The following is a 16,349-nucleotide window of genomic DNA, read 5'->3' as shown; positions in this document are numbered from 1 at the left end:
CCAGCAGCTGCAGCTGGAGAAACTTCCCACACACATGCTGGCCCTGGGCACTGGAAATGTTCCCAGCTTCCCACATAGAGCAGGAGGAGCACACCACGGCTTTGAGCTCCCCTGTAATGCCTTACCCCTTTAACTTAAATTAAACCTTTTGGAAGATACTTAATATCAATTACTCTCGGGCCCTTCTTTCCTGCTCCTCGTTGTTACAGAATAAAGCCCTTACAAACGATGAGCCACAAAATAAGACCTTAAAAACTGTAAGCGATAAAAGTAGTAAATACTTACCCGACCGTACTCACGGTACTCAAAGGATCACCTCGTTCCCTCCTCACCGATCTCCCTCAGTCACCAAACTCCAACTTAAGAACTCTACTGCAGCTCAAAGCAGCACTCCAGTACAGACAAAGTCAGCTCTGTAAGATGGCCTGTTTTTATACTCTCTGAATCTAGCCTCTGAAAACCTGTTTAAGCCAGTTATCTAATTTACTAGTCATAGCTGCAAGTAGAGCCTGTATAAGCCCTGTTTTAAAGCTGGCCTAAAACTCACCTTCTTCCAACCCAAACAGCAACTTTTAATTACTAAATTAAAGAAAGACTAGACTGTATAATGTGCAATGGCATCTTTGAGTTCATTTACAGGCTTCGCAAGTCCTCCTCCTGCATCTCCACCCCCTCAACCCCCACTAGCAGTTCAGCTGCATGCAGTCGGCGCATGAGTGATTCTGGAGGCAGAAATGTGTGTGGCAGGGCCTTTCAGAGCCTCATGCAAGCATTCTCTGATGCATGTGGATCCTTCCTCTATCATACTCATCTCAATGTCCCAAGCATTTTCAATGCTGCCTGCTGGGGTTGTCTTTCAGTTGTTCATCTGAGCTGAGCTGTATCTCCACCTGATCGCACTCCCATGCAGCACATGTTCCTGTCCAACATGAGGCTCCTTTCACTTTCAATTTTAGAAGCATGGTACTGGTGAAGTATGTTTTCAGCTCCCCCGTCCTTTCCCCTCCCTCAGTCACACATGTCCTTTTTCTCATCGCTGTTGACCCCCCTAACATCAACTTCCATTTCCCCACCATCTACCAGCCAGAACCCTTTCGAGGATGTCCAAGTAAACATGCAGCTTCCCGAGAATCCCACCCCATCCACATTGACCTCCCCAACCTCCTCCTTCATACCCCCAGGGTCTGCCTCTGAGTCCCCACCAAACACCCTCACTGTCCCTTCTATCGCTACCATTGTACCCTCAGCGTCCCACCCTACCAGCTCACTCTGCCCTCTCTCATTCTCCCCATTTCCTCCTACCATGCCCATCCTTATTTTGCTCCCCAGGAGGCAGTCATCAACTCCACAGAGCCCTCCCCCGTGCATTCAACTGGACACCATCCCCCCTTACTCCTTCCTCCACCCTTGCTCATTCCTCTCCTGGACTCCTTCCCCCTCCAAACACCTTCCTCCCCACTACTTTCCAGTTACCACATTCTCCCCCTCCCCTCCCCTATGCTTCCTTCGTCCTTCCAACCTCACCCCTGACACCATTGTTCCCTCCTTCCCAACCTCACCCACCCCTGACCCCATCGTTTCCCCACTCCCAACCTCCCCCCTCCTCCCAGTACACCTTCCTCTCCCAGTCAAACCTAGACCTTCCACTCCCACACCACTATCCCCCCCACCCAGTACATCTTCCTCTCCAACTCACAGCTGGACCTTCCACTCCACCCCCTCGACAATCATCTGTCGCAGACCATGGCCAAGACACTGAAGTCCCAAAGCAAACCCTCAACGGTGGCATTCCACCTCCTGTGAGCTGCTTCGAGGTGGAGCCATGTCCATCAGAATCCACCCAGCACGTGTTGTATGTCCGGTTGCTATTGGGCTCCAGTATCTTCTGCTCCTCGGATGTCCACAACATGAGCAAGGCCCTGACAGTAAGTCCTGATTTCTGCACATTACACTTGTCAAGGTGTGTTCTGCACTGGTGTATTTTCCTACCAACATGGGTGGTAAATTTGACGTGGGGGGACGCTTCCGGCGAGCAGGGCCTATAGTATGCAGATGTATGGAAATGAAATTCCCGATGTGTGGCAGCGGGAAACATTGACAGGAGGAACGGATGATTGCACACTAGTTTCACGACGGCATGAAACCAATTTTGGCCTTCCCGCCATATTGTCCACTCATGCCCGCCATGATGCCTGACACCAAGGGGCATGGAAAATTCCACCCTTAGAAATGGAGTTTGTGGCAGGGACTGAAGAAAATGGCTTCAGTTTTCCTAATATTGGCTTGGAAGGAATTTCTGCTCATCCAGTACTGGATGTGGGACAAGTTGTCTGACGATTTAGAGACAGTGGAGAGGTCGATGAAGGCGAGACCAAACTTAGAAACTATGCACAGTTTTGGTTTCCTTACCTAAGGAAGGATATACTTCCCTCACAGGAAGTGCACCAAGGTTCACTTGGCTGACTCCTTGGAAGAGGGGGCTGTGTTATGAGGAGAGATTGAATTGACTATGCCTATATTCCCTAGAGTTTAGAAGAATGAGAAATGATCTCAGTGAAACATATAAAATTTTTGATGGGTCTTGACAGGATAGATGCTGGGAGGGAGTTTCTCCTGACTGGTTGTATAGAATTAGGGGTAACAGTCTCAGAATAAGGGTCACTCATTTAGGACTGAAATGAGGGAAATTTTATTCATTCAAAGGGTTGTGAATATTTTTGAATTCTCTACTACAGGGAGTAGTGTATGTTCTGTGGTCAGGTATATTCAAGGCAGAGGTCATTAGACTTGTAGATAGATCGATAGGGAATCAATGGAAATGGGCATGTCGCGGATTGCTGGAGTTGAGGTAGGAGTGCAGATATGATGGTATCAAATGATGGAGCAGGCTTGAGGCCTATTTCTTATTCTGTTATGGTCTTACGACTCCTGGCTCATGATCTCCATGGCTATCTGCTCCCACTATCTTTTGAGCATGTTCCACTGCGGATATAGGACATTTTTTCTCCTTTCCACCTCCTCCACCAAGACCTTCAAGCATGAAAACGATGAAGCCCACTCTCTCTCATGCTGTGCCACTCCTGACTCTTTCCCAGGACAGATTCAGTTTCTGCACAACTCCCAGAATCTGCTCCAGCCACAATGAACCTCACCTATAAGGCTAGCTTTAAGCAGTGCAGGCTAACTTTTAAGTGGTGCTATGAAGTTACAATTCTGGGCTCCCTGCTAATGTATGCAGCCAATCAATAGTGTGGTTAGCACTGGCTGCATGCAGACATCATTTTAAAGAGGATGTAGCACATAGTTGGTATGCTGCCTGCATTTCAGTGAACGGGCAAGGGTCAATTGTGCATCATGATCCCTGTGCCCATTTTGGAGACTTTGCAATTTTTCCTTCCCACTTGTTTTTAGGGATAGGTTGTCCACCTATATTAGAGGACCAGTTCTGTTTTTATGACAGTCTAACAGCTGTATGCTCATTTTTTTTGATGCTGAAAAAAGCCTACAGACTCCCACAAAGGATTATATATTTTTTTCCCTTCCGATTTCCTGTAAAGATTCCTTTGCCTTCTCCCACTTTCTCTAGTTCTAATGTATCTGGTCTGAGCATACCACTTTCCATATCAGGTTTTCAGAAATGGCTTTCATTCACATCCTGCTGAGGATTCTCAACTTGACCACCTCCAAGGCTAAGATACTGTCCGAGTCCATCCCATTTTATGTTCTTTGATACTCACCCTTCTCCCTCTCAGAAATGAGGCAGTTGCCCCATGTTCTTACTTGTCACCCCATTAGCCTCCACAGCCTACAGATCATTACTGCCATTTCTGTAAATTCCAATGTGTTCCCACTAACACAGTATAAGTTTGCCCTCATCTCTTCTCAACATCCTGAAAGGATTGATTCCTTCCCAATTCCCTGGTTCATTCTTACATTCTTACACCAATACCATCTTCTCACCTTCCTCTAGTGGGTTTCCAAGCAGCGTGGGATAGGTGCGCTTGTGTTTCAAAGGGTTGGTGGGGGTGGAGGTGGGGGGAGACAGTTGCTGCTGAGATTGGAGGTTTCTTCTTCCCCATGTGCCTTCATAAGGACACATTGCTGTTAGAATGGTGTGTATATTTTTCTGCTTATCCTAGTAAGAGTAGCATTGTTGTTCATTGTGGAAGTTCACCAGCTGAAGATGATGCTTCAATTCCCAGTAAAACAAAAACTAAAGTAATAATTGACTGGCCAGTGCATAGCTATTTGAACACATTCCTGAGGAGAAACTGAAGGGTTTACTTCAATGAAAGGTGTGATGTGAGAAGCAAATGCTATATTTTTAGCTGAGGATAAATACACTGTCAGTATGTTGCTGGTCCTGGGGATTTATATGACACAGAATTTGGAGACTTCGTGCTGTAACACCAATCCACAACAATATATGTTGAGATTTTTATGTTCATGTCTGGCACATGGTTTCTTCAGAACCAATCAATTCAGCAAATCTCTTAGCAGTAATTTGTTTCGTACAGAAAACCTCTCCAGGAAAGTAAGAACTGGAGCCAAATTTCTGCAGCCCCTTAAGCGGCATTCCCACAAAGTAACAGCATTTATAATCTCTGAACAGCAATTACACTTCAAATAAAGTCACCAAGCATTTAGTTAACAATTAGAATTTGCAATCTTAAAGGGAAACACTTCCTCTTTAGCAACAGACATCATATAATGCTATTTTTCTTACAGAACCTCTCATCATCAGACTTATTGTAACCATACCACAGGAAATCAGCTCATGCTATATTGAAAATGGCACATATAGTGCACAGCAATATGTCAACATTAAAAGAAAAAGACACTTAAAATGTGTGCTTCTCACCTTTAGCTGAAAATGAACAAGTACATTTCTATTTGACATGAGATTCAATTTGCTTAACTATAATACCTTGCTGAGTTTATCATGCATTCCACAATCATTTTAAAAGGAATATCAGTCAGCTTGCAGTGAGCAACTCCAGGAGAGATTGACTAATAAAATTGCTTGGTAAATAGTGTGACATGCTATATAAGGAACACATTATACAATGTAATTCAGAAGGTATTGCCCTGGATTTTACAGTTGAATTGGCAGTGAAACTGTTGGTGTTCATAGAACCATAGAAAGTTACAGCATAGAAGGAATTCGGCCCATCTTGTCCATGCCAACCCGAGGACACCATCGTCCCTACAACTTTGAAACTGACAGCAATGTGTGCGCAAGCACATTTAAATCCAGAAATCCAATAGCTGCTGTCAGTGATCCACTGCTTTCCAGCAGGGTGTGCTGTTGAAGTCCCTGCAATCTTCTAGAAATCACTGAATAGACGAGAACTTCCTCTTTCACACTGTAGTACCCTTGTTTACAGCCCCTTAAAAAGTTACACCTTGCTAATGAAGCACAATTTGGTTTTTAAAGCCATACTAAGTCATAACTACTAAGATAAAAGCAAAAAACTGTGGATGCTGGAAATCCAAAACAAAAACAAAAATACCTGGAAAACCTCAGCAGGTCTGGCAGCATCTGTGGAGAGGAACACAGTTAACGTTGAAGAGTCATGCGGACTCGAAACGTTAACTGTGTTCCTCTCCATAGATGCTGCCAGACCTGCTGAGTTTTTCCAGGTATTTTTGTTTTTGCTAAGTCATAACTACTGCTGAATAACCTCCTGGTACTGGAAAACTAATTTATATTTGTGTAATGTCATTTTTTTTTCCATTCTGATAAAATTCCAAATCCGTTTAATAACATTACATTTTTTAATGTTTGCTTATGATATACCAGCTTCTAATGAGCATGCCCCAATCCCTATTTTGCACTCTATAACATTATAAAATATGAAAGATAATCAGTGCATTTTACTTCTTAATTTGCTGTCTATGAGACTTCCCCAATGTGATTTGCAGATTGCTCATTTGATGACATCACTGTTGATCTCCTTGACTTTGCACCAGATTCAAATTAACATCAGGAAAGCTCAAGCCTCTGATATAATTAGATCTTTGTGGATAGCTATATTTGAGGTCAGAGGTGAGTGACGTCTGGGCTAGGGGTGGCTAAAGGCTTGTTTGAAGGACCTGGAGGGGGTGCCTCTGCTTCTCCTGGCTCATAAATGAATGCTAAAAGATCCATTTACCCTCTTGGGAGTCAGTAGCTCCTGGCTCAGTTCAGCTGTCACAAATCACACAGGTCTGCCTCCCCCTCCCTATTTTTAAGTCACAGTGCCATTGAGGTAACCAGGCCACGGTTTTGGTCATTTAGGCTCCAGCCTGCCTTCTGAGGTAGCCTGATCCATACCCTGATAACTGCACTTCAAAATTTAAAGGGACGGAATGGAGTTCAATTGCTTGATCCTGATATTTTAATTGCCCCCATCCTGCTGGTTAAAATCGAGACCCCTGGCTTTAGTGTTAAATGCTGCTATTGTTTCTTTGCAGAAATTTAAACGTGACACTTGAGAAGTATTGGATTGAAAATGCATGCTTGACATAGTGGGGTGGATTTTGGTCTTCAATGCCTGGTTGGTAATATGCTGGAATGCATTGTCCACACTTTCAAACATGCAACATCTTCATTCCACTAATTTCAGTGAAATAAAATTTTGGATGGATTCTGCAATTAATAAGCAAGCCAATCTGCCAGATTAGCACCCAGGCTGTGAATACAAAAACCTACTCCACTGTTTTTAGAATGCACTAGCAAATCTCAGATTATGCTATTCACATGTTAGAGAGTTGGGAAACCAGGAGAAAGAGAGAGAGAGGGAGAGAAAAAGAGAGAGAGAGCGAGCTTGCATATGGCAGGGCTGATAAAGGAGGGCAGATTTTGATGCAGAGATTATAATACAGAGATGAGAAAATTGCCACCTTTTGGCATCTCAGAAATTCGCCATTTTAAATATATGTTCCAACTTTTGGTGCTAGCCCAAGGTATGCGGCTTAAAAAAAAATCGCAACTCTGCTGCCAGTGAGAGTGGGAACTGACTGCAGAGTTGTGATTGGAGGAGCACAGGAGCACCGAGTGTAGGAGAAACAGAGCTGCTCCACCGATCACAGATTTTGTCTATCCCACGCTCACTGCTCTAGATCCTCCAATTACAGGTTCCCTCCCTCCTGCTTTTGCTGCTCCTCCAGAGATAGAATCTATGATTGGACGAGCAGCAAAGGCAGAAGGGCGGGAACCTATGACTGGAGGTCGAAGAGCAGTTATTCTGGCCTATCCAACTGCTGCCATGAAAGAGACCTTTCGCTGCAGCATCACCAATCGCTTTTCAACCAGTTGCTGGACAACAAGGCTGAGGAGTAGGAGCAGAATAAAAAGAGGAGGGAGTCTCAGAAATCCCAGAAAAGATCCACCAGTAACAAGGCCAGAAGCAGGTCTGAGGTAGCCGACACTCAGTGCCAGCCCAGACCCGGTTGCCGTCTGTGTCTGTGGCTTCAGCACTCCTTAGTCCATCAATTTAGAGCTGCTCTCTTTGACTTACACAGAGCCAGAGGGATGATCCTGGTCTGATAGCCAGCAACCTGTTTCTGTGCTAGCCAGATTCTCATTTAATGGGTTGGATTTTACGACCCCCTCCCCACCCCCGCACCGGACATGTTTTCAGCAGGCGGTGGGGGGGGGGTTGGGGAAGCGTGTAAAATGTCAGGAGACCAGGCCACTGACTTGTCACCCACCTCCATAATATGGGGGTTGGATAAGATGACTAGGTCGCCTGCCCTTAGGCATATTGAGGACCTTAACTGCTCAATTAAGTGGCAATTAAATGCCTCAATCCACTTCCACTGCCATTAAACAGGGGGCAGTGACAGGCAGGCCACAGTGCAAAGGCTGTTTTTTAAAACGCCTTCTCTCAACATCATTAAGGGCTCTGTTGCATTAGCCAAATGGTGAATTGAAGAGTGCAAGACAAACTCCTGCTTCTTTCGGTCACTAGTCACGATAATAATGGATCCATTTGGCCATTGGTGGAATCCCTGAGTTCAACCACATTGCCTTCTTGTTCATGTAACTTTTGAAAACTATCCTTATGAGGTTTGAATCTTGTAGTAACTTTGCTGGATCAGTGGTGATGCATGGCCTCCAACCACTCCAAGTCCACCCATCACTGTACTCCAATCATGGCTCTTGCCCACACACAATCCATATCTCACCTCTATGAGTTCTCCACTTATTATCAGAGGTCCCCACACCCCCTGGCTAAAAAGTCAGGGAAAGAGCCCAGCCAGGGGAGGAATGGCGAATTGTCCGGTTCTAATATTACTGCGCTGGATTTTATGTGGCGTTGCGGTCCCCGCTTCCCACCTAGCTAAAAGGTCGGTGGGGAGACCGCCCATGAGCTTCACAGCTGTCCCTCAGCAATTTAACAACGTGGGCAGCATTAATGCTTTAAGGTGAGGCTTCTACCCATTTCTCGGGAGGAAGTCTCCCCTTAGAGAGCTGCTGGCTAATCCGATTGGCCGGTAGCTCTGTAGTCCCACCAGTAGCCACTGCCAGCATTACAAGCAGTCCCCAGTGTTGAGGAGCCTGGGCTGACAGGTAACTCCAGGGTTTGGGGTCTCAGTGAGGAAGGTAAGTGGGGCAAGGTGGGGAGGGTAGGGTGCTGGTGCAAGAGGCCAGGGGAAGAGGGTTAAAGGGGTGGGTGGCATGGGGTTGGGGCGCCTTCAATAGGCGGAGGGGGCACCCAAAGGAGATCCCCCCTCCACCTTCCCTATCACTAACTCCTGCAGCTAAAGGTGCCAGGCTTCCTGCATGGCGTGGGCCTCCCACCACATTCCCCACCCCTCCCCTCAGCCGTGGGTAAAATATTGGCGGGGGTGGGACAAACCCCTTAAGTGGCCACTAATTGGCCCAAGCGTAGACGGGCCACCTGACGCCTCCCCCACCACTTGTAAAATTTCAGAGGGCTAGAAAGGGAGTGGCTGGGAGCTTAAAACCCAGCCCAACATTAAAGTTACTGGTGAGTTATCTGTTAACTGTCTGGGGGGGTTGGGGGCATTGACAAAGCTGAGTGCTGTGTCAGTGTGCGGGGCAATCACAGCTCCGGTGCAGGGTCAACCGTGCAGACTTTGGTCGGGAGGGCGTGAAGGGGCACAATTAGTGAGGGAGGGAGGGAGGGAGGGTGTCTGTTCCTGACTCTGCTCCATACCTACTCCCAAAATCCCAAATCTGGCTGTCCTCCCACTTTGGGCTGGACACAGCACTCTCCTGGAGAAGTGCTCTGGTGCTCACACTGTGGTTAATGCACAGCAACCACAGAGGACTCCCTCCCACCTCTTCCACACTCCCCCTTTCCCCTCTCTCTTCCTTTCCCTTCCTTCTCCCCTTCTCTCTTTCTCCCCTTCTCTCCCTCCCCCCTTCCTCTGTCTTTGCTCTCTCCCCCTCTCTTCCCTCCTTTCCCCCTCTCTCAGATATCACTGATACGTCAGTAGGATTCATATTCTGTTCTTTTGTAATGCAATAACTGAAAAGTCAGCATCCAGGTAAGGTCAGGTTTCTGTTATATTTAGAGTCCAAAATGAGCCCAAATGCATTCATCTTGCAGTATTTTTACAATCCCACCCATTTACAATCGCCTAGAAGCATTTGCCTTTCACCACAGGTCATTAAAGTGGTATAATTTTCTGGCCCCTCAGGCTGCAGTGACTTTCCACTTTGCGCAATGTGCTCCTTTTCACAAAAAATGTTCAGACCTTTTTGTCTCTGGGCACTAATTTTCAGACCTATTGTTTTCAGCCACTCACATCGCTGATAATGGCACTTCTGTTTTTTCTTCTAAATGAAGCTCAGGGTTGGAAATGGGAAATTTAAAAAAGACTGGATAAAACTAGCAAATTACAAGAATTGACAAGGAAATACAAATGAGGAAAAGAGTAAGACATAGACCATAAGACCCTAAGACATAGGAGCAGAAATTAGGCCATTCGGCCCATTGAGTCTTCTCCGCCATTCAATCATGGCTGATAAGTTTCTCAACCCCATTCTCCCGCTTTCTCCCCGTAACCTTTGATCCCCTTACCAATCAAGAACCTATCTATCTCGAACACAAAAACAGAATTACCTGGAAAAATTCAGCAGGTCTGGCAGCATCGGTGGAGAAGAAAAGAGCTGACGTTTCGGGTCCACATGACCCTTCAACAGAACTGAAGTATAGTTAGGAGAGAGGTGATTTCAGCTCTTATCTTCTCCACCGATACTGCCAGACCTGCTGAGTTTTTCCAGGTAATTCTGTTTTTGTTTTGGATTTCCAGCAGCCGCAGTAGCTTTTTGTTTTTACCTATCTATCTCGGTCTTAAATACACTCAATGACCTGGCCTCCACAGCCTTCTGTGGCAATGAATTCCACAGATTCACCACTCTCTGGCTAAAGAAGTTTCTCCTCATCTCTGTTCTAAAAGGTCTTCCCTTTACTCTGAGGCTGTGCCCTCAGGTCCTAGTCTCTCCTACTAATGGAAACATCTTCCCCACGTCCACTCTATCCAGGCCTTTCAGTATTCTGTAAGTTTCAATCAGATCCCCCCTCATTCTTCTAAACTCCATCGAGTATAGACCCAGAGTCCTCAAGCGTTCCTCATATGTTAAGCCTTTCATTCCTGGGATCGTTCTCGTGAACCTCCTCTGGACCCTCTCCAGGGCCAGCAAATCCTTCCTGAGATTCGGGGCCCAAAATTGCTCACAATATTCTAAATGTGGTCTGACCAGAGCCTTATAAAGCCTCAGCAGCACATCCCTGCTTTTATATTCTAGTCCTCTTGAAATAAATGCCAACATTGCATTTGCCTTCCTAACTACCGACTCAACCTGCAAGTTAACCTTAAGAGAATCCTGGACTAGGACTCCCAAGTCCCTTTGCACTCCAAATTTCTGAATTCTCTCCCCATTTAGAAAATAGTCCATGCCTCTATTCTTCCTACCAAAGTGCATGACCTCACACTTCCCCACATTGTATTCCATCTGCCACTACTTTGCCCATTCTCCTAACCTGTCCAAATCCTTCTGCAACCTCCCCACCCCCTCAATACTACCTGTCCCTCCACCTATCTTTGTATCATCTGCAAACTTAGCCAGGATGCCCTCAGTTCCTTCATTGAGATCATTAATGTATAAAGTGAAAAGTTGTGGTCCCAACACTGACCCCTGCGGAACTCCACTAGTCACCGGCCGCCATCCTGAGAAGGATCCCCACTCTCTGCCTCCTGCCAGACAGCCAATCTTCTATCCATGCTAATACCTTGCCTCTAACGCCATGGGCTCTTATCTTACTGAGCAGCCTCCTGTGCCACACCTTGTCAAAGGCCTTCTGGAAGTCCAAGTAGATAACATCCATTGGCTCTCCTGTGTCTAACCTACTCGTTACCTCCTCAAAGAATTCTAAGATTTGTCAGGCATGACCTCCCCTTGATGAAACCATGCTGACTTTGCCCGATTTTACCATGCACTTCCAAGTATTCTGAAATCTCATCCTTAATAATGGACTCTAAAATCTTACCAACGACCGATGTCAGGCTAATCGGCCTGTAGTTTCCTGTCTTTTGCCTCACTCCCTTCTTAAATAGGGGGGTTATATTAGCGATTTTCCAGTCCTCTGGGACCCTCCCTGACTCCAGTGATTCCTGAAAGATCACCACTAATGCCTCCACTATCTCTTCAACTATCTCCTTCAGAACTCTGGGGTGTAATCCATCTGGTCCAGGTGATTTATCCACCTTCAGACCTTTCAGTTTTCCTAGCACCTTCTGCTTGGTAATGGCCACCATACTCACCTCTGCCTCCTGACTCTCTTGAACTTTGGGGATGTCACTCATGTCTTCCACTGTGAAGACTGACACAAAGTACCTATTCAGTTCCTCCGCCATTTCTTTGTTCCCCACTACTACTTCTCCAGCGTCATTTTCCAGTGGCCCAATGTCCACTTTTGCCTCTCTCTTACCCTTTATATATCTAAAAAAATTCTTGCAAACTTCTTTTATATTACTGGCTAGTTTACCCTCATATTTAATCTTCTCCCTCCTTATTTCTTTTTTAGTTGTCCTCTGTTGGTCTTTGTAGGCTTCCCAATCCCCTGGTTTCTCACTGCTCTTCGCTGCATTGTATGCTTTCTCTTTAGCTTTTTAGCTGTCCCTGACTTCCCTTGTCAGCCATGGTTGCCTCGTCCTCCCTTTAGTATGCTTCTTCTTCCTAGGGATGAATTTTTGCTGTGTCTCCCAAATTACTCCCAGAAACTCCTGCCATTGCTGTTCCACTGTCTTTCCTGCTAGGCTCATCTCCCGGTCAATTCTGGCCAGCTCCTCCCTCATGCCTCTGTAGTTGCCTTTATTCAACTGTAATACCGTCACATCTGATTCCAGCTTTTTCCTCTCAAATTGCAGGGTAAATTCTATCATATTATGGTCACTTCCTCCTAAGGGTTCCTTCACCTTAAGCTCCCTTATCAAATCTACCTCATTACACATCACTAAATCTAGAATTGCCTGTTCCCTAGTGGGCTCCACCACAAGCTGCTCCAAAAAGCCATCTCGTAGACATTCCACAAATTCCTTTTCATGGGATCCACTACCAACCTGATTTTCCCAGTCTACCTGCATATTGAAATCCTCCATGATCACTGTAACCTTGCCTTTCTTACACACCATAGACAAAGAAACGAAGGGGATTCAAAGGTTGAAATAAGAGAGAAGAATGTAGAAAGTTTGTTACCACGGAGAAATAAAAAGGCTGACAAATTCGTGGGGTGGGCTTTTCCGGCTCCTCCTGCCAGCAGGATTTTCCGGTCCTGCTGAAGTCAGCGGAGATTTGAACGGCTCGCCACATCCTCCGTGGGGAGACCCGCCGTGGGGGTCTGGCCATACGTTCTGAATGATTGGCATAAACAGCAAGGGAGATAAATAATATGGAGTGAGATGACAGATCAACCATGATCTCACTGAATGACGGAAAAGGTTTAAGGGGCTAAATGGCCCATTCATGGTTCTACAAGGAAGCAAAAGAAGATTAGATTTCCAAAAATAGTGAGAATGACTCAAATACAAATAAAGAAATTGCATTGGGCAGTGCCTCAGTGGTATATATAGATAGAGAGAAGGGGGGAAGGAAAGAGGAAGAAAAACAGATGAAGTCAAATAGAGGGGCAGTTTCTGTGGAGGGGGATGTTTATTTTTCTCCATGAGCAATTCCAAAAACTATGAACGAGCATTAGCAAAATAAATTATAAGTAAAATCCTTCTAAAATGTAGGACATTTAGATTATTGGCTCTTGACTTTGCTTTGAAGTTGAATATTCTATTGTTTCACAGCATTATTAAACCAACTGCGCATCAGCACCGAAAACAACACATTTGTACAACCCATTCACTCCAAGGGGAATGCTGAGCTTTCATGGATTGGGATTTATGAGCTTCACATTCCATCAGTGTATTTTATACTGCTGTTGAGAGCAGATAAGAGAATAAGAAAAAGGCGATTAACAGAGGAACTCACCTAACTTGAAGTGAAAGGAAATAAAGATGGTCACTGAGTTTCAGCTTACCAGGAACCAAAACAACATTACTGCAAAACCACACAACATCACACAAGCTGTAAGTGTGGAAGTTGGACTAAATCTGGCTGTCGTATTGAAACTTTGATCCCAGCACAAAGAAAATGTTAGCCTAGCAGCAGTTTGAAAATGCAGTTGAGGGACAGGATTTTGGGATGGGACCATGACGTCAGGGCCAAGTAGAGGTCACAACCTTGCACTGTGTGGGAAACAGTTACCTGGCAGTGATTTTCCCAGAATTGACCAACTGGTGACCAGAGGGGAGGCCCACTGTCCTTGAGAATGTTACAATAGTGTAGTTCCTGGTACAGGCAAGCCAAAGCATCCGTTTTGTTATAAGTAATCTGCTGAACAAGTCCCTTAAAGCGGAAGCTAGACTTTCATAAAACCCTGTCATCCGTGTTTTCCCTGTTCTAAAGTATACTGAATAAAAGTGGGTGGGCTCTCAAAACTGGAGGGCCAATGAAAGCAGCAAGCTGCCTTTCCATATAAGAGAGAGAGAGGGTGCTTCCATCTTAATCAGCCTTCTCTCCAACTTTTTAAACTTCTAAATTAAACAATGGAATCAGTTGCCGGGCCACCCAAGAGGGGGACCCAATTTGGGAAAATCACTGCCAGGTGAATGTTCCCCAATGCGGGTTTGTGTCCCCCTGACCTAAAACCCAACATCCTGCTTAGTGTTATGGCCTGCAGTTCAGGTTTGAAGTTGCAATGTCCAGGGATTTATGAAAGTTTAGCTCCAGCTTTAAGGGACTTGTTCAGCAGATTACTTTTAATAGAACTGATCCTTTGGCTTGGCTATACCTGGAACTACACTACCGTAACATTCCCATTTCCTTCTTATACTGTTATCCCTTCAGAGAAGAACAATAGATTCTGTTCCAATTTCTGATAAAATGTAACAGCCAATATTTTTCACACTTAGGATCCTTAACAGCTGTCAAACATTTTATTCAATTCTACATGACAGGTTGAGCTCGAACTGGAGTTTTAGATGTGACAGCACAGGGCTCTGTGGACAAGAATGCTTTGCACAGTAATGCAATAAAAACATACAACTTATCTTACCTGAAGGAATATAGCCATTGCTCCTCTAATTTCATTTCTTCTAGATGCCAACTCAGTGTCATCATTGCCAGAGCTTGAAAGATAAATCTGCATCTGTTTTTAAAAGGGGAAAAAAGCAAAATATTAGTACAAACTTCTTGTTGAGATTTGTTTACCATACTTTTCAATCTGTACGTAATTCAGAACTGCAATAGTTAAAATAATCAACATGAAGCAATTAAAAACCATGTAGCTCTTCATCAAAGCTTTCATTAATCAGTGAAAATTGCATTAGTTAAGTCATACATAATCAGCAACAATGTCCTAGTACAACATCCAAAATCCCAGCAGAATATGTCACACATGCAAACAAAGAACACTGTATAAAAATGATCTTTTGTAAAATGATACAATTAAGAAGATAATTTTATTGCAGTAATTAGAGGTGTTCAGTAAATTACTCCATATAAAAACATCTTTTGATGATAATAAGGCAAATTAGAGAGAGCATAACTGCAGCGGTATGAAACCACAATCGCTATCTAAAAACCCAGTATTTTCCATTCTGGTTGTCAGCTGCAGTTTTATATTTTTTTTTCACCCAAACACAGAGAAGTACTTGTACACAGTGAAAACTTTTTAATTTTTGGACTTCAAAGACAACCATAATGGGTGAAAAATATATAAAATTAATTCACTAATGTAGGTAAATTGTGTTATCTGAAACAAAATTGTCTTCCCACGTTCATTCAAAAATGACCTTTCATTTTTCTTGAGCGTCACTATTATGTGTTGCTCAGTAATCATAGCCAACCACCCAGTCATACAATCATGTTTCAGGAAATCATGTGTTACATTATATAATTATTAATACCTGGTAGAGTATGAAATATTGAGAGGTTTGTATATGTTATATATATGTGAGAGAAAGAGAAATAGATATAAAAATATTTACTTTTTAAACCCCCCTTGTCTGTTGGAAACCAGGCCAGGGAGACAGTTAAAATTAAGCCACAGGCTTACAGGGAGGAATCTTGTGCTCTCGTTTGTGGCAAGCTTGGAGGTGGCAAGAGCATGTGATTAGGCAGGATGGTGGCATACCAGAACCCCACTGCTAACCCGTCTCCGCCAGAATGAAGTTCTGGGCAGGAAGCCCCATGGTTGAACTGCCATTTAATGACTGCTTAAAGGCTCATCCCGGCACTGCTGGTATGAACCCAGTGGCGGGCAGGTCTGTTGAAATGCGGCGTGCATGACAGGTAAAACTGTGTTGCCAGCATGTCACCTCCAGGGTGGGTGGGGGGGGGGGGGGGGGGGGCGGGGAGGCGGGGGTCCTTCAATAAAAGGCACTCAGTGCCTGACTGAGGAACTTCCCACATGAAAGGGGCTGAGAGCGAGCCCTCCTGCCAATGCTGCCGCTCCCTAAACTCCTCTCCCAGTGACCATCCAACCTGCGAAATCTACCCAACCTCCCCCACCGACCCCCCGCAAAACTCCCCCCACCGACATTACTTACCTCTGGCCTGGGTCGCTCTGCAATCCTGGGAGTTCAGTAGGTACTTTTCCTGCAGCAGCCACTACCTTGCCTGTGGCACTGCTGAGAACAAGAACTGCTGGCCCCTGATTTGCTTCTGCCTCCAGGGCCTTGATTCCTAGGGTAGGCCTGCTGCTGGCTTCGCCACTGCCTGATTGGTTGTGGTTCAGAGGGCCTTCCCAAAAGGAGGCAGTGCAGGTCTCTCGCCAGCTCTC

At 45.1% G+C, this 16,349-nt stretch overlaps 1 protein-coding gene across 1 annotated transcript in view; it reads right to left on the bottom strand.

The window, feature by feature from the left end:
- Positions 1-16,349, bottom strand: part of LOC144681722 (receptor-type tyrosine-protein phosphatase gamma-like) — an 803,078-nt gene that overhangs the window by 338,543 nt on the left and 448,186 nt on the right. Inside the window, exon 5 of the mRNA XM_078543625.1 lies at positions 14,622-14,714. Within this exon, the coding sequence (XP_078399751.1) occupies positions 14,622-14,714 (93 nt within the window). The remainder of the gene's footprint in view (positions 1-14,621; positions 14,715-16,349) is intronic.

This window comes from Cetorhinus maximus, chromosome 6, assembly GCF_964194155.1.
Source record: "Cetorhinus maximus chromosome 6, sCetMax3.hap1.1, whole genome shotgun sequence".
In the NCBI taxonomy this organism is placed as follows: Eukaryota; Metazoa; Chordata; class Chondrichthyes; order Lamniformes; family Cetorhinidae; genus Cetorhinus; species Cetorhinus maximus.
The sequence above is the reverse complement of the archived record's forward strand: the minus strand, read 5'-3'. Positions and strand labels throughout refer to the sequence as shown.